Source organism: Pecten maximus, chromosome 18 (assembly GCF_902652985.1).
Source record: "Pecten maximus chromosome 18, xPecMax1.1, whole genome shotgun sequence".
In the NCBI taxonomy this organism is placed as follows: Eukaryota; Metazoa; Mollusca; class Bivalvia; order Pectinida; family Pectinidae; genus Pecten; species Pecten maximus.
Genome location: NC_047032.1, coordinates 22,985,128 through 23,003,421, shown reverse-complemented (window position 1 = coordinate 23,003,421; position 18,294 = coordinate 22,985,128). Strand labels below are relative to the sequence as shown.

The window sequence follows — 18,294 nt, the reverse complement described above, 5'->3', positions numbered from 1 at the left end:
GTTTGTACAGGTTTTGATAGACATTCATTCCTCCAATTTAAATGATGATCCTCTTTGGTACCAATTGGGTCATCATGACGAAACTAGCATTCCCCTGCCACAATCTTCGCCACGAACGGTAATTATATAACTGATTTGCTTTATTTATTTAACTTTACAGCTCGTAGAACTGCCTATCGGAGTGTAGTCTAAGGCACACATACACCTTATATAGAATGTAAACGGTCAATGTATTGAGAAAATCATTTAACAATTACATAGTACATTTGCGTGGGGGTATGATTATATTCAATTTATATATTGTACTGTATTCATTAATGGTCGTGTTTTCCCTTTAAGATTTTGCCCCAGTAGTTATATTTTATGCTTAAAACCAACGCAAGATGGCTTTTGATACAAATGACGACCAAGTTTGATATAGAAAATATCAATGAGTGTCAAAATTGTATTTCATAACCAGTTTCAAATAGCCAGCTTCCTGCTTCATTCATGTGTTGCAGTTAATCTACTAGGCTTCCTGTAGTTGGTGTCATTGAATGTTCAGATGTTTTATGTTACATTATTACCTTAGGATATGAAAGAGGATAAAAGTGAATAAAAAACAACTATAAATATACTAGACCTATGCCTGGTGAGCTCTTAAGGTATACTTGTCCTTCATTCATGTTCGCAGAAGTATAGCCAAGATCCTCATGACCCGAGAAAAGCTCTGTCTCCCCCAGTCAGTTTACGTGGCCTCAGTGACAGCGATATGTCCGAACTGGACTTTGACGACAGTGTAGGAGTTATACCAGGTAAGACTAAACAAGGTGAAATGTATATAATTCAAACAGCAAAACTTTTTGTCTGATATCAGTTTTATTAAACCAAGTCTGTCAGACAGAAAGATTTTGAATAATGCAACATAAATGGTACCACCGCTTAAGTTTCATATTTGAGTTGATTTGAGCATGCTTCTTTTGATAGAGTTACTTCCCTTTTTCAAGTTATTCACCTTCTAATATGAATCATTACTACTTTGATAGCAACATTTGATAAAAGGGTAAGAGTAGCAGTATGGTTTGATTTGTATTGTTCAACGTCCTTGAAACAACCATGGTCATTGATAACAGTATAAATGTCAAGATTGCTGGAGAGTTGACTGGACCTGATTGCCGCATGGATATTGAAGTAGTTTTGTCTGGAGCATTATTGGCGATAAATATCAAGTGTTATATACTGGGAGGGTGTCTTCTTCCCTAAGGCCGGAGAGGTAGGGAATATAGTAGATAATCCTTTAAAACCCATCTCCTTTAAGAATGACAGGATTCGACCAACATTTGATTTGCACCATTGTTGGGATTTGCAAGTCGAAAAAAGGAAACATGTTGTAATATAATCTTACTCAGTTTTTTTTTAATGAGTACTGAAATATCCATGTAAGCGATGCAGGCCGACTGTGCATTTTCTTTTTTCTTTTGTACTTGCTCCGTGAGTACCCCGCATATCACAACATATACGCATGGGAGAAATTTTCATGGCCGAATGGTCTTTGCGTTTTTAGTGTGAATCCCCCCTAGCTTAAATTTCCTCATTTACAGTATATTATAGGTCTTTGTTGTTACTGTTAAAAATTAAAATATTATATTATGACATACCTGATAAGTGTTAAAGACAGCAAATTTGTTTTGATGAAATTAAAACTCGATTACTCGTTTGTTATTGAGACAAGGTGTTGAAAAACTTGTTGTTTTGATATTATAGTTATGTGTTAAAAAGGGTGTTATGGGAAGTCACAGCTTTGTATAAAAATTGATTTTAATAGTTTGCAGGTGTTTCCTTCATTTGTTTTTTTATTTTAAGAAGTTCACATTTGTGCTTAAATCAATATGTTTTGAGAATGCATGTTTTCGTTCTAAAATGTCTTCCTGAGGTAAATACTAATATTTAAAGAGTTGCAATTCCGATCGGTGCAGTGGGCTTATTACACATAAACATTCTCTATTCAATTTACAAAAAAGTAATCAAACATGTACCCTTATAATTATGTTGTTTATATTTTGGAATACTTGCTCGAAAGTGAAGTAAAAAGCTAATAATAACTTGACTACGCCAATGCTCATGTAACATCTTAGCAAAGGTCACGATGTCAAGGTAACATTATAGAGAAAACCTTATTGACGTAAGCATTTTGTAGCTGATATTTAGTGGTAAATGCCACAAAAAAACTTTTTAAATTGTAGACAGGGACTGTGAAGGATAGTTTGCTACAAAATAATGAGCAAGTGTCATACAGGAGCCGTTTTGCATATGTTTGAATGTGATATGCTTTAAAAGTAAAATGGTATTTTAGCGTTTGTTAGGTTCCTGATCAAATGCCAAAAAAGGACACCATTGATCTTGAAAACATTATCCTTACGAGTTTCTCAATGTGAGATATTTTTTTGTGAATTTTCGATAAGTAAGGTTAAACTTGTTAACTTCAAAATGTCGTTCATCCATGCCAGGTTTGTCATCAGCGTATATTCGAGGGGATAGGATGAGTATTAGTTCCCTGGGTAGTTCTTGTAGTCCCCCTCCGGGAAGTGAGGAACTTTCTGATGCAAGTGACAAAAGGGCATTGTCAGTAAAAGGCCGAAACTCACCACAGGTAGACTTCAGGCATCGCGATTCCCCTCAAGGGAACCCCGCTAGTAGGAACGAATGGAACATTCGAAATCAAGACCATCAACAGGACAATCAAAACATAGTTAGAGGCTCAGAACAGGGGAATTTAAACGCAAGAGATGGGAGATCACCACAAATTAATTCGGACAAAAGAGGATGGGAGACATCTCGGGGTGAAAATCGTATTAGTGGTAAAGGTTCCCCGGAAGGTGACTTTTGCAGTATTGACAAAGCCTCTCCCGTTTGGGACCCCGACAGCAGTGAACAGATGCGAAAAAGAAACACAGATGTGAATGGGATGAACACCGCAATGGCAGATCGTTGTGTGATGGGAAGAGGCTCTCCACAGGGAGACCCAGATTTGAGAAGCCTGATTAGCTCCGAGCCAGGTACCCAGCTTTGTCAGTGCTGATGTACTGTCGTGTGTCTGATTATTTGCTAATGGGATGTTTTATGATTTTGGTGGTGCTTTTACCTATCCACAATGGCTTATGTGAGGTCTTTGCTGGTTGTTATTTATGAGATGTGAGGGTTCGTTGTGATGGTGTAAACATTTCTGTAATGGAAAGTGTGATTCGGTGGTAAATTACCTCGCTCTTACTTGCTATCCATCTGCTCCCTTGTCAGTCCTCTTCTTTGTGTTTAAAAAAACAGACAAAAAAGCGAATGATGATAGCTTCCCTAGGAAATGTTATATGCATTTCTTAACAGAAAGAGTAAAGAATAAATATAATACTAAACATATTTCAGGTAAGGGTATTGATAGGTCAGTGTCTTAATAAGGGAAACATTGCTTATTGACTAGGGTTAGTCAAGGCCATATGGTCAAACATTATTCATAGGTCAGTGTCATAATCAGAAGTCAAACTTCATTGAAACGTCATTGTCAAGATCAGAGGTCAAACAATTTAGACCAGGGTCATAATCTGATGTCAAACATCTTTAAAAGGTCATGGTCATTATCAGAGTTAGTACATTTATGGGTAAAAGTCATAATCAGTGACCAAATATGATAACAGTGCCTCATTAAACGCATACATATCTTATATCAAAACGTTTGCGATATATTAGAGACTTCTTGGATTCAAACTTTTAGCCCTGATGCTGTTAAGGTTTAGTTGAATTTTAAAACGGAATTGTCGGTCATGTTAATTAGTTTTAATATCTGATAGACATATACATTTTGGTGTAATAGTTAACCTTTGAACTACGTCTTTCTTCATACTGGCTTCTTTTGTATTATTTGTCATGGATCGTGTTTCTTTATGTCACCAGCTGTCCTGTATGGGCCTTGTGGTGTCGCCTTGCTGTTCAACCTAGCTGTGTCTTTTCCCTGTGTCTTACATCATTTTAAAGGTGGAGCAACTCCTTAAATAACAAATGGATAGTATACTGTCATTGTACACGTATAGCCAATAATTAATAAATTGAGTAGTTTTAATCATAAAAAATCATTAATATTCATATAGATAATTTATGTTAAAATCAGGACATCACCATATGTAAATGATAGAAAAACATTTAGCATCCTGAAGCGAAGTTGTGATAATGTATATCATTTCAACCTGTGTTCTTAACATACATTTCTTTACACTGTTGTAGGTGTAGATTTTTATATTCTAATACGTTATCTTCAACATAACCAATGCAACCATGACATTTCATCCTATGATTTGACAACAATGAAAAGAGATCTAATCTCCGAATTTATTGCCATCTTTTAAATTTTAGTTTGATATACAATATTGTATCACGCACCTAGATCACGTTATCACGACCAAGCACATATTTCCTGTATTTTCCTCGCCACGATATTCTGGTTGAAAGGCTGCAACATGTGAAATAGATCACAAATAATAAAAAAAAACTTGTATGTCCTGATATCAAACACAAACTTTAGATTAGCATTTGACCTTGACATGAGGGCGTCTTTTGTAATTTGTTTGTTTGCTTCTTTGGGTTTTACGGTCCGTTGACAGCTATGGTCATTTAGTGCCAGACAAAAAACTATTATTTTATTTTAAAATCAGATTAAAATGTTCATTTTTAAAAGCTTTCCTATTGTATAATTAGATCGTTATGATAAAAAGTGGGTTAAAATAACAAAACAAAAAACAAAAAGATTCTGTGAACTTTATGATATATATAAAACGTCAAAGACAATTAGGTAAAAGGACGTCAAAGTCTATAAAATAGATCGAAAGTGCTTTCGAATCCACGAAATTGAAAAGAGTTTTCATACTCGGGACTCGAAAGTATTTATCACGAATGTGCTTGAAATCGGAAGTTTTTTTGTTAATAATGACCTTGAGAGGAAGGCGTCTTTTTTTAATCAGAACAGTTGAGTAGGGTATTGCATGGAAGTGTGTTTTGTTTAATGATAGAAACATAGGAAACATAGGAAATCGCAATGTTCAATTAGTCACTTTTGCTATTTGCTGTTAATGATTATTTGGAAGGGGTTGTAAATTATATTCACAAGTAACATGCAATTCATGTAGTAGACATTTACCTACAATCAATAAGCATTGATCTGTTTCCTGAAGTGACCCCGCTTGAGCATTGACCTATTTTTCTTGGCCTTGATATGTGCTGTATTGTGCTATTGTCAATCTGATATGAACAATCAATAACATTTTATAATTTTCATTAACTGTCTAATGAAATATCCTTGTTCATTGAATATTTGACTATTATATATTGCACAAGGTTATCTTTTCCAATTGTCGTTCTGTTGCGTTTGTTGTCCACGAACGTTTATATCAAATATGTTTACGTGCTAACATTTTTATTCAAACAAATAACTCTTCCTCACACTTCAGTTTTTCGGAGGAAATGTGATCGAAAAAAAAACGTTATTGAAAAATTTTGGCCTGTAATACGCTGTTAGATTGATCCTCTGATGATTTCAGTCTGACAACTTATTTAGAATCGCTGAAGGCTGCCTGATTTTTATATGTTCAGCAAATTTAAAGAATTAGACTAAAATCATTGCGATTGTTTAAAAAATTCTTGATAAATAGCTATTAACCCTACTGTACTTTGTAAATAACCTGTGACTACATTCAAGTTCAAAAATCACAAATTTCCAATCAGCTGTTTTGATAAACTGTAATAAAAAATGCATTGTTTCGACTCGATTTTCTACCAACAGTTTGTAAGTTTCCAGGTAGGCGATAAAGGCCCATTGACCTCATAGTAGAGAAGAACATCGTAATGCAATTATTAATGTAAATTTGTTTTAAATTTGGAGGAACATTTTTTTTATTGCAAGTGTGTCTTGGGAAATCGATGAACAGCCCAAAGTATTAAGATTTATATTAAAGAAAAATAATTAGAATCAGACATTCACTGATTAAAAAGCATGTTTTCCTGTTTTGATATTTCAATATAATTATTTTCATTAGAATTAGAGTGAATATGAAAAAATAAATATTTCAGATGAAAACAAACGTTGATATGCTTGCCATTTCATGATGATGCCTTCTTACAGGTATTATTTGAAAATATAATGTTTATGCATCAAATATATTGTAGCATTGAATCATTTATTAATTAATTTGATTGCTAACTGGCTGGAGAAATCCATTGCAAATTAAAGACTATGTTCACATGATATGTACCAACAGAAAACAAATGTATGAATCTCATGAATGACCACTTCTATTTCAAAAAAATTTTCCAGATTTTCTGAAAATTGCGTTTACAAAGTTATACTGGTAAACTAAGAATACTGCCGTACATATCTTAACAGGTGTGGTTTAAACGCATTACATGAAGATCTTCTGACTTTGTTCAAATGTTTTTGTTTCATGTTCCTCTTTTATGTTGCTCTGGTTTGGAAACACTTAAGAGCACTTATTTTCTTCAATCGTTATTGATTCGGCTTGTATCTTACTCTTCATTGCAAGGGTACAACTAAACAAGTACTGAGCTGTATAAAAATACAGATCATCTCAAGGCAGATGGTCTTTTTCCAGATTGTGTAAGAGATGACCGAAACGAACGCCGCCGATTGGCAGGCAAGAACAATGAGATGTTGTCAGTGCCCAGAGACCAAGTGCCCTCTACCCATCAAAGTTCAAGGTCGCCACATCCGCCAGAGAAAGGTCACTCTAGCAGAACAAGGTCAAGATCGCCTTCCTCCTACCACCGTGTGCCTGAATCAGTGTCTCGGTCTCTTTCACCTCCAGAGTTAAGGTACGTTCTTTAGATTTCCTTGTGTTATATTGCTAGCTGTGTTTTGTGAGGTCGAGAGTATTCTTCTACCTGATTTTCAGTTTATCATATTAGTATGAAGGTATGATATGAGTCCTTAAACGAAACCAATATACAGTGGTAGACCATTATTATATTTCAAACAAATAGAAATTGTTCCCGAAATTTCATTTGCATGAGGAGTGCAAAATAAATACTGAAGAGGAAAGATTATACGCAATATCTCAAACGTACTGCTTTCTTCTATAATATATGTATATATTATTAGTTTGTTATCAAATGCGACTTTAATAATTAATGCTGGTATGTATATTTACAAATACTGATTTGAACCCGTTGTGTTATATTTCTCAAAACATCAAAAAGCATTCCCTTTCGACAAATTATCACATAGCCTTACTTTGAAATAAGAATACACTCTCTCTAAAGTAACAAGTTCCTGCGTCTACTTGATTTATAATAATAAATACTTTATACCTTTATGAAGTGTTGATTTATTTACAGTAAATCATCCCCAAAGCGAAGAAAACTACCGGCAATTCCACTAGAAGCTCAAATGGCAAGTCGCGACAAAGGTAATTACACAATTTTCCTTTTTAAAAAAAAGTCATTTAAAGTTATTACTGCTACTAAAACCATTTGGAATGCATTATGTATTTCGATGATATGAATCAGTCTATCATCACGCAACATCGAATTCTGACGATACTACTACCGTGTGAACAAAAGTCCAATGCGAATCTTCCATTTTCCCCTTCGACATGAAATGCACGAAGCCGTGGTGGCTACAAGTATTTCATATACATCTTCTGTTATGTAAATTTATATTAATTCTTCTGGTAATGTATTATTCAAATTGCCCTGTCCGTAAACAATCATTGTTATCTCTATTTTTCAGCGGTATTGGAATGAAATTTTATATGTAGGTTGATTTTCATCTTAGTTGTGCCTATTTGCTTTAGCGTCTAATCCATAAAACAAAATTGCCATTATGCGGCCATCTTTGATGTTTACAGTTGAAATTTGTCGTCGCTATTTGTTGCGAAATACAGTGGGATTTTCCCCCTCAAACTCCATATGTAGGTTTCCCTCGGACCCTAGTTGTGCTCATTCGATTTTAATTCGGATCCAGAAAGCGAAATAGCTGGCAGTTGAAGTTTGGCATTGTAACGTCTAATTCAGGGAAAATACTTCATTGATCTATCTTGACTCAATGTCATCAAATCGTTAGATTAGAGAAAAAGAACAGTGAAAGAAAAAAACAAAGATCATCAAATCGTGGGCACTAAGATCCCTCTTAGATCTTTTGTTCTTGTGCTTAAATAGTTGTATAGTACTTTCGTCTTAAGACCTTTGTTGTTTAATTATATATTGCATGGTGTCTATCTAACAGCGACACAAGACTTGGAGAAACGAGCTCAGAAGCTGACAATGAAAATGAAAATGTCCTCCAGTGGTGCAAATGTGTCTGACAGTGAAAGTTATCGCAGTAGACGGGACTATCACCGGGGTGACTTCCGGGAGCGATCACGTGATCGAGGCATGTCAGGTGATAGAGGAGAAATGATGTATGAACGAGGTGGGCATGGTGGCCATGATTTTGAACGAGTGCATCATCACCGTAGATCAAGAAGAAATCCAGGTAAACATTATTTACTATCTCCTTGTGGAATGAATGTCATTTTAATTTTACCGTTTTGCCTTAAAAAAAGCTTCTTAATTACGACAATTTTGTTTATATCTTAATCATAAAATATTAAAACGAAATTTTTTTTTTTTTAAATCGCGTTCTATGTGTTAACGTCTGTATAGTCTCCTTTTAATTTTCCTGATTTTCCTTCTGTATTGTCACGATTGTGGCGCCTAGCGTCACTGACTAGGCCTATATCGACGAAATAGCTATATGGTGGACCTTTGTCTTTTGTAAAATCTTAGATACGTGCATGTAAGACTGGTCAGATTCTGTTTTGCTGTTTTCAACTAATCAATTTGATATTCCCTTTTTTCAAGCAGTTTCCGAACATGATTTCTGTCTTGGATTAAAAGAAACCAAAATTATATCATTTTGTTACACATACATGTCAGATGTAGATATGTACCTTGATTAAGTGTTTTATTAGTGACTGCATAATGTAACTCATATTTCACTGTTTGGTTTGATACATTCAGAGTTTAATCCGGATCTGGGTGACGACATGGGAAGTGACGCCTCCGAAACTAGCGATATGTCTGAAGTATCTAAAGTGAGCACGCTCAGTGTCAGATCGACACAGTCGGATCATCCTCGGCGAACGTTCAGGTATGCGATGATGAAACATGTATTCCAGTACTGTTTGTAATGAAAAACAGACGTTGAGATGTGTTTTTATATTAAAATCGGTGTGCTAATCATGTGGGCGGTGTTATCATTGTATGATATTTATGTATTGCGAGGTTAAAGGTACACTTTCCTCATGTAATCATTACAGCAAATATACGAAATATCGTTATTTTGGACTTCCTAGATAAATGGATGATGTGAGTTCCTGTTGAAGGAATCCCGAGTTCACTTGTACCGTTACATGATAATTGTTTTATTACATAAACTGTCGCATATTTGTCACATACAATGTATTTGTCAGTAATTTCAATCAAACGGTCAACATATTTCATTTAATTCTTAGCATTCTTTCGGATTGTATACAGCTTATGATATTAAACTTAATTAGCACTAGTTTTTATTTCTGGGTTTACAGCGAGTTTTCGCAGAGAATGGGTATTCGGACCACTATCCCTCGCCGCCAAGTGACACCTAGCTCTAGCAGCGACAGTCGTGACAGTTACGAGAAGAATGATGGCAGTATGTCCGACTCTGCTCTTAGTGCCAGCGTGACAGAAGGTCGCAAACGGAGACCAAGTCTTGGCCACAAAATGGCAACCTTTGTGGGCTTGCCATGGAAGAGTAACAGTGCCTCACAGTTAGCGGGTAAGTAAGGGTAAACTAAATTATAGTAACCTTTGACGTTGAATGCAGTTTTCAAACATTACACATTTCTTATTCTTTGACATTGGCCTCTGAACAAGTTTCCCAATCGTATATTAAAATACTAATCGTGATACATGGTATTGATTGGTCATATATCATCTTCACAAACTCAACAGTCAATGCCATGTCAGATTTTATTATAGTAAAACGTTTAGACTCATAACCGGACTCATAATTTTAAACTCCCAACATTTAGTGAAGGAAGTATCATAGGAATCACTTTTTGATGAGCCCGTCCAAGAGTTTATTTGGCAATGAAAAACTTGTGTAACAAATATGTTATAAACTCCTGGACAAATTTATTTCACATAATCACCATAACACCATAACATCAATCTCTTCACCTGGGATATGGTCAGCAGTGAAAATACTAAGGTATCAATTGATCGCCTTGAAAGTCGTTGGGTCTTATATGAGTGTATGATCCTCTTTTTACTTTGCTTTCATTTTCTAATGTTTTAACCAATATGGTGAATTGTTGATGTTTTGGATACAGAGGCTGGGAAGAAAAAGAACTCATTCCAAAGAAGTGTAGAGGTCGGGCATGGTCTGGAACCAAAGTACGGAAGAATGGTGAAACAGGCGAGTAAGGATTCGACAGATGGCAGTATTGGCAGCATCAGTAGTGATTCCGGCAGTGTGTGAGTATACAGACTAAGGTCATCGTGCCAGGCATTCGATTTCACGTATAGGTATAGTAATGTCCGTTGTTTCCATATGTCCTGACATCATATTTCGGTCGAATCAGACCAGAGCCTACTTTACTTATGTTGCCTACATTGAGACATGTGATTGTGTCATATTTATGTGATCTAAATTCCTTCATATCGTCAAATACATTGATTTTCGCAAGATATGCATATACATGTTGCAATATATCCTAATGTGGAACGTCCCATATTCTTAATGCTTTAAGAAATTACTATCTAACCTTATTAGGATACTATAAAAACGCATTTAGTTGTTATCTTATTTTCGTGGTTTTTGACGACGGAATACAGGAAAATATTATAATATCAGTTTCTACATGCTATTTTTATAGCAGGTAGTGTATATAGAGGACATCTGTCCGTGTCGTCAGTAATACCAAATATATGTCACACGTGTGGATAATAATTTAATATTATTCACACTCGTGGAATATATTTTGCATTACTGAAAACACAGTTAGATATTCAGTTCATTTTTTTTTTTCAACGAAAAACCTTCCTTGCATGCTAACAGGCCTATTGCAAAGGTTTACATACGTTTCCCGCTTCCATGTCTAGACAATCCAACGCGAGAAAATGTAGTGCAAAGTACAAAAAATCCGCAAAAAATATACAGGTTCAAAAAAAAAATTCGATCTATCATTTTTTTTAAAATATGTATCCAAGTTAAAATTCATTGGAAAAGTTGCCGTTATGTTTTCAAAAAAAAATTATTATAAGTCCCGTAAAAACAACCCAGATTACTACGCGTTGAGCGCTCAATCGAAACTGGCGTGTCAAGTAGACCTAGTTAGGGAAAGTCCTGGCATGTGCACGGTTTACTTCGTGGTCCTGATGATGGAATATCATCACTCATGTATAACAGTAAGTTCATTCTATTCACTGTCACTATAGTAGATTGCTCTGATTCTTTTTTATTTTCTACCACCTGAATGAATACGGATACTCGCACACGGCCTTGCTTTCTTATCCTTGTTTTAACTGGTCAAATCAGCAAAAGTGTTATTTTATACAAGTAAAAAATATCAAAAATGTGTTAATTTTCACTTGTGAAATATATCACTTTTATATAAAAAAAAATTATATCTCACTGGTTAAAATGTAGTATATGGCCTTATTCCTCACTGCGCTAATTTTGTTTATGCCCTAAAATTTGAGTTCGACGGAATTTGTCCGACGTCTCAAATATACCCTTTGCCGACATGCTTTACCTAAAAGTTGTGCGTTGTAAATACATATGCACAATGTAAATGGAACAAAGGATTAATGCAACATTTAGCAATGTGTTAACATTCATGTTGCGAACAAAGGGACATAATTCAGTCATTATAGACACGATGAATAAAGTTACGTATTAAAATGATAGATGACGGAAATGTATATATTTTGGTGGACATTCAGCCATCTAAATTAACCCGCGTTGCATGATGCTTATTTATGTTATTGTAGCAGTGTCTATCTGGGTCGTTTTACGGAACACTCATACACCTTTTTCCATTAAATGTTTATTACATTTCCGTAAAAACCCTCATCACAGACGATGAGAGCACGACTCCCGGGTAGACAACCCGGACGGCGGAACTTATTTAACAAATAATTGACAAAAGGTGCGGTGAACAATGCTGCACATATATGTAAACGTCCGAATGTGTCAACGTCTTGTACAGGAGTGACGCTACCTATAAAAACGCGGGTACCATTGACCCCTGGTCATTCCAGTATAAAAATGGTATGACCTCTGAACTCTACCAAACAGGTTTACACAGGTATCATGTACATGTAACACTATATATACTGAAATAGATGCATACACTATACATGTGGACATACCATTCGGCAGAGCCAATATGCAAGGTTACAAATGGAATAAACTAAAAAATACTTGAATGTCATGAAATAATGACACTGTTACATTATGACTCACAGTGTGGGACTATACAGAAATGATTCAGCTACATTGTAGGATGTATTACAGGGTCTGGCTGCCCCCTGGTGGTAACCCTGCCCTTGGACCCGAGGGCCAGTTTGGAGAATTCATCGAGGGCCTAGGACCCGCTCAGCTCGTTGGCCGACAAGTTCTAGGCTCGCCATGTCTTGGTGAAATCCAGCTTGGCCTATATGACAGGAAAGGTCACTTGGAGGTTGAAGTCATACGTGCTCGAGGTTTGATGGCAAAATCGGGAGCAAAAATCTTACCAGGTAAATACATAAGCATATTCTTTAATCTTAATTTCCAGTTTGTTTAAATGTTGTATCTACGTCAATTACATGTATAAGTAAATTATATATTTATCATACTTAAGATTATCCTTAGTACTGATTTTTGTGACCCTGGATGACAACGGCACCAGACGATTTTTAAAAGTATTCTGTGTGCCACCCGTATATCATGTACCTGCAGCCCAGTCAACTGAAATGAACGAAGGCTTAAACTTTTCATTCGATTATGTTGTAGTTGTTTGATCCTATGCATTAATATTTCAACTTTGAAGTTTCTCTCCCATAGCATCAATGTTATAAATTTAACGTTAGTAAGATATCATTCATTTATCTCTTAAATTAAATTACAAAATGACAAATTGTACATTTAAATAAAATACTGTATCGCGATGAACTTGTTTCGTTTCTTCAAGGCCAACTTGCAATGTGGTAAATATGGGGATTGTTCGATAGCTTATATGAAAATAGGACAAAAAGCAATTAATTCAACATTAAACGCATATTAGTTTCATTGAAAGTGCGCTTGTATATTTGATTTTTGAATTATCTGCTACCGTTAAGAACATTTCTTTTTGTGTTTCAGCTCCGTATGTTAAGGTGTACCTCATTGATGGTAAAACCTGTGTAGAGAAACAGAAGACAGTGGTGGCCCGGCGAACCCTAGACCCCCTCTACCAGCAACAGCTCGTCTTTATGGAACAATATGGGGGCAAAATACTCCAGGTAAGAGATCGTGTTTCAAAATAATCTTACTTTAAACCTACACAAATCAATGGTTCCCTTACTTTGCGTTTTTCACGTTGGAAGTATTACTAAATTTTAATTGTTCTAGATACATTTTATATAAAATGTTTGCATAGAAACAATTTCGGTGCATCAATCATTTGGCTAATTTGTTAAACTAAGGAAATGCGCTATTATTTGAGCGCGCAATCCATACGTTTACAGCAATACATATATACAACCAGGTATCCCGACGTCATTGTTTTCCTCAAAAAGTACAGTAATAGACATTTAATAGCAGCTAGTGAAGATGTGGTTGAATTTAGATTCCTGTGTTTTTCTAAAACCAACTCGCAAAATAAATATGGCGTCGACTTCATTAGAATGTTGCATAACTGAAATAATATATGGAGTTTAATAGTTCCATGTTTGATTTTAAAAAGCCAAACGGCACTCCACTACGCAGATGTAAGTTTAAAACTTACCGTCATATCTACTTGAATAATATATTGTTCGTAAAAGCATTATGATTTATCCCTAAATTTCTCTTTTAACAGGTAACAGTGTGGGGAGATTATGGACGAATGGACAGGAAAGTGTTCATGGGAGTAGCGCAAATTCTACTGGATCATCTAGATCTAACGAACATTGTGATTGGCTGGTACAAGTTGTTTACTAGTAACTCATTGGTCGGTCATCACTCGTCCACTTCCACACTCGGTCATTCCCGTAAAGGCTCAACTACTTCGCTAGACAGTGGCTATAATAACAGTAGCCCAAGGACATAGCACATCGCAACAACATAGCAATGACAATTAATTAATGTAGTAAAAGGAGAAATTGTACTTAATCACAGACAAGATATAAATGTATATATCATTCAGACGCAGAGGAAAATGGCGACCTCTCCGTGGGATGCTGAGCCCGGATAGCAGGAATATTACTTCTGCTTAGGTGGATACAAGTCCTAGGAATGGTGCAGTATTTAATGTGTTCACCAAGAACATAAATTTTTACAAGATGTAAGAAATTACTCATGTCATGGTTATGATAGATATACGGAAAGTGAAGTTACATATGACAACACACTTAAATTGTCACATATTGTGCTATGGACATATGATGTGAACATTCAGTAAATCAAGCTTTAAATACTCGTAAGTAGATTGTGATGGTCTTGGTTCTAGTCATAATCTAGGACATTTATAAATACATTAATTTTCAAAGTGTGTTTCTCAAGTCATTTTAGTCATTACTGAATGACATTCGGTAGCATCCATCCCCCCATTCCTAAAGAAAGGTGAGAGAATCATTGGTATGTATAGACATTACATTCCATATTATCCGATAGTGTTTATTATATATTAAAATTGATTGCCTTTTTTATACCACAATTAATCAACCATTGTAAGATGGCCATCATTAGTCTACCTGATCACCCTCGTTATCTGGTTGGAGTGGATTTTCCTTTTGATATTGGGTTGAACCAAGTTGTATTCATTGGGAGATAGTTTGCTGTCTGTTTTGTGCGATTTTCTCATCACCTATCTTCTTGAACAAAGAAGCACCATTAGTGCTAGCTAGCAAGTACACTGGTAGATTTTACGGATATTATACTAAATAATGTCTAGGTCGTTGATTGCTGGATAAATTCTAAATAAACGTTTCATGATAATTTAAGGTCAGGATCGTTTGTTGAATTCCAAGGTTACATCCAAGGTTGTGTTTATTGCATGAAGTCATTTGTATGAATGGCATTAACTGTGAGATGATTTATGTAAATAAGTGCAAAGTTTGAGAGATATTCACCAATAGAATCGACAGAGGTCTTGAAGATTAGTGCTTTTTGTTGGAACTTGAAGAAATTCTATAATTGTTTGATAAAACCATGCAAGTATGAAGATATGGATTGTTATATATGGAGTTGTATATTAAGTTAGAGAGAGCTAGAAAATATTGTTACAAAATGCATCTATATGCTGCATAGAGGCAAACGGGTTAAATCGCCGGAGAGATATATTGTCATTTCAATTAAGACCATGGTCATCAGGATAAATGCTTTGCTTGTGAATAAACTGGAAACTTAATTTTATACAACTGCTGACTAAGTGCGGAAAAGCGATTAGCCATATAATCTTCTTTTGCATATGCGAATGTGTTAATTCTGCCTGTCAGTTGAATATTTAAATCACCTTTCATTTGCATATGCAAATGCGTTTTAGTTGAATTTTTAATCAGTGTGAGTATTGCTAGATAGTGATACGAAGTCTATCTTCTCCTTGACTACAAATGTTGATGTATAATTGTAGTTTTTTTTAAATGCATTAATCACATAGTTATAAAGAGGTCCTATTATATTATAATAGGAGTGTAGCTGTTTGATAATATTAAGAATGTTATAAATGTTTGAAATTGCAAAACGCATTTAAAAATTAATTTTATATGCATTGACGAGCATCTTCCTGTATATCTGTACGGAGGTAAGATTTTGGTCATTTAGTATGAAATATGTCCATAATACATATTCAAATTTTAACTGCTACAAGCTTTATACTGTAGAGTTTGTAATATTGGTCGGATATTTGATTTCATTATCTTCGCGGTCATTGAAAATAGCACAAAAACCCATTTGAACCGTATATTAATCGCTTTGGATGTATACATGACAAACACAAATATCTAGTCATGTTTATCTTTTTATTACAAGTTTTTATACGACGACATTGCACAAAATTTAATTTCACGGAACTTATTCGAACCAGGAAAACTACGAAATATTCGTTTCGCGAAACCTAACAACTATACAGTACATGGTTATCTCATCTAAAATTGACAAAACACTTTGCTTCCTTATCTAGTTTCTGCTAAGACAATGTGATTTATCTTTAATGGAACATAACTCTGATATTAACATTAATTTCAAGCTATATGAATAAATCGTTAAAAGAAATCAAATGGAAATATTTCGAATATCTCACAGAAGACTATCAAACGATACTATTTTTGCGGATGTAACTGAATTACGTCATCTTACAAACCATTTTATAAATCAACTAACAAATCAACAGACATTTACACAAAATAGTTTTAAATGCGTATTGGATTTACTTTTTTTTCTTTATTGATGACACGTTTTGTACACATGAGCACATGATTGAAAAGTCATCCTTGGACTACCAGTCTTGTACATTATATAAATAAATCCTAGATATCAGCAATTGTGACGCGTCTTTTTCAATTTTGCTTTAACACCACCAATAGAAGACACACCATGTAGATTTTTGTTCGTTTGTTTGATAATATAAGAGGCCGTCATAATAGATAGTCTTAGTCTCGTTCATCCTTTCAATAGAAATGGTACATTTAAAGTTAACAATAATGCATCTGCTGCGTTTTTGAAAAGGTCAAGGCATGTTCATATTCCATGTATGCAAAAGTTATGGAGTGATACAGTTGTGACTTTTTTTCTTTGTAAACAATGTTTCCAGAATGACGTTGTATGTTGAGACATTCCACCATTTGTTGGCATAGACATTTACTCATACGGTTTATATTGTCAACAGTTATGATGGTTTTGTTCAGTTTGGAATAATACGAGTTCAAATCAATTAGGTAATGTATATTGTGATATTTTTTTTTATATCAATTCATTAATGGCGGGTATGTCTTTGTTATATAATTATTATTAATTTTTTTTTGCAAATTTTATTGAAAAGATATAATAGTTATGTTGGATGGAGTTTTTGTTATTTAATATACCATGTACGTAAATATAATTTCTTGTTTGAGATTGCGCACAGTGCAGTCGTCATGCAAACAAGAAATTATTCTTGTATTTATTCAATATACTCGTAAGGAATTTGAAGAGCACATGAAATATAAGTTCAATGTCATGAGGTCGTTACCCTTTTACCCCAGTCGTTGTTGAGACCCAAACAAAGTTAATGTGCAGCGAACTCTTCTTAATGTTTTGATGTTCATACTAAGATTCGCGTCTACACGGGTTAGTATTATGGTTATGTATTGAATTGCATTTAATAAGATTTAAAGGAGCAGTTATATCTAGCCCCATTAGTACAATCACTTGCTTCATCCAGTTTGAAGTTACCTTTTCCGGTCAGTGTGTGATGTTTACCTGCTATAATTCAACATAAAGAAACTATGATATATAAATATAAGCCGTTGTAAACAGTCTATTATTAAATCTAAATAGAGTTTAAATACAAAACAGTTTATTTACATTTGTTTTTGGTGTTTGAATATACTTGATCTGAACGTTGAAAGTGAAAATTATGATGTTTGCAATAACTAGAACATTTAAATGTCAGAGAGACCTTGTACAGAAGATTTCACGAAATGGTTTGTGCAAACTCAAAACACACGCGTTAAATTATTGCGAATGTGTCATTAGTGTTATATACCATTAAGCGTTTTTCATCAGCTGTCAATCACAAACGCCATTGCCGTCATAAACTGGATATAATGCAACAAAATGGCTGCCTCATTGTGACTTTGCCCTCCACGTATTGACCATAAATCTGTCAAGATGTAAGTTTTCTGTGTTCTCTGGGTTTCTGTGATAAAGTATTTTAAAATAAGTTTTTATTTTTGCAAGCTTTGTGTGTGTTTGTATAGGTGATTGGGAAAAGATGGAAGACAAATCATGAAATCAATATCAAAATCAATTTAACAGACAAATTATAATAATAACAATCCCTTAATGATTTGTTGTTAGCACAAGGTTAAAGTGAC

The 18,294-nt window shown here is 34.7% G+C and overlaps 1 protein-coding gene across 3 annotated transcripts in view; it reads left to right on the top strand.

Annotated features, from left to right (window-relative positions):
• The window catches only part of LOC117316461 (regulating synaptic membrane exocytosis protein 2-like), a 94,687-nt gene extending 78,802 nt beyond the window's left edge, over nucleotides 1-15,885 (top strand). For 2 of the 3 annotated variants that reach the window (XM_033871054.1, XM_033871051.1), the window contains exons 14-24: nucleotides 11-118; nucleotides 674-794; nucleotides 6,597-6,846; nucleotides 7,369-7,439; nucleotides 8,258-8,506; nucleotides 9,034-9,163; nucleotides 9,600-9,829; nucleotides 10,386-10,530; nucleotides 12,575-12,798; nucleotides 13,403-13,542; nucleotides 14,100-15,885. In XM_033871054.1, coding sequence (XP_033726945.1) covers nucleotides 11-118; nucleotides 674-794; nucleotides 6,597-6,846; nucleotides 7,369-7,439; nucleotides 8,258-8,506; nucleotides 9,034-9,163; nucleotides 9,600-9,829; nucleotides 10,386-10,530; nucleotides 12,575-12,798; nucleotides 13,403-13,542; nucleotides 14,100-14,330 — 1,899 coding nt within the window. In that variant the 3' untranslated portion in view covers nucleotides 14,331-15,885. The remainder of the gene's footprint in view (nucleotides 1-10; nucleotides 119-673; nucleotides 795-6,596; nucleotides 6,847-7,368; nucleotides 7,440-8,257; nucleotides 8,507-9,033; nucleotides 9,164-9,599; nucleotides 9,830-10,385; nucleotides 10,531-12,574; nucleotides 12,799-13,402; nucleotides 13,543-14,099) is intronic. The other variant, XM_033871053.1, reaches the window with a different exon arrangement.
• Nucleotides 15,886-18,294: the final 2,409 nt, after the last annotated feature.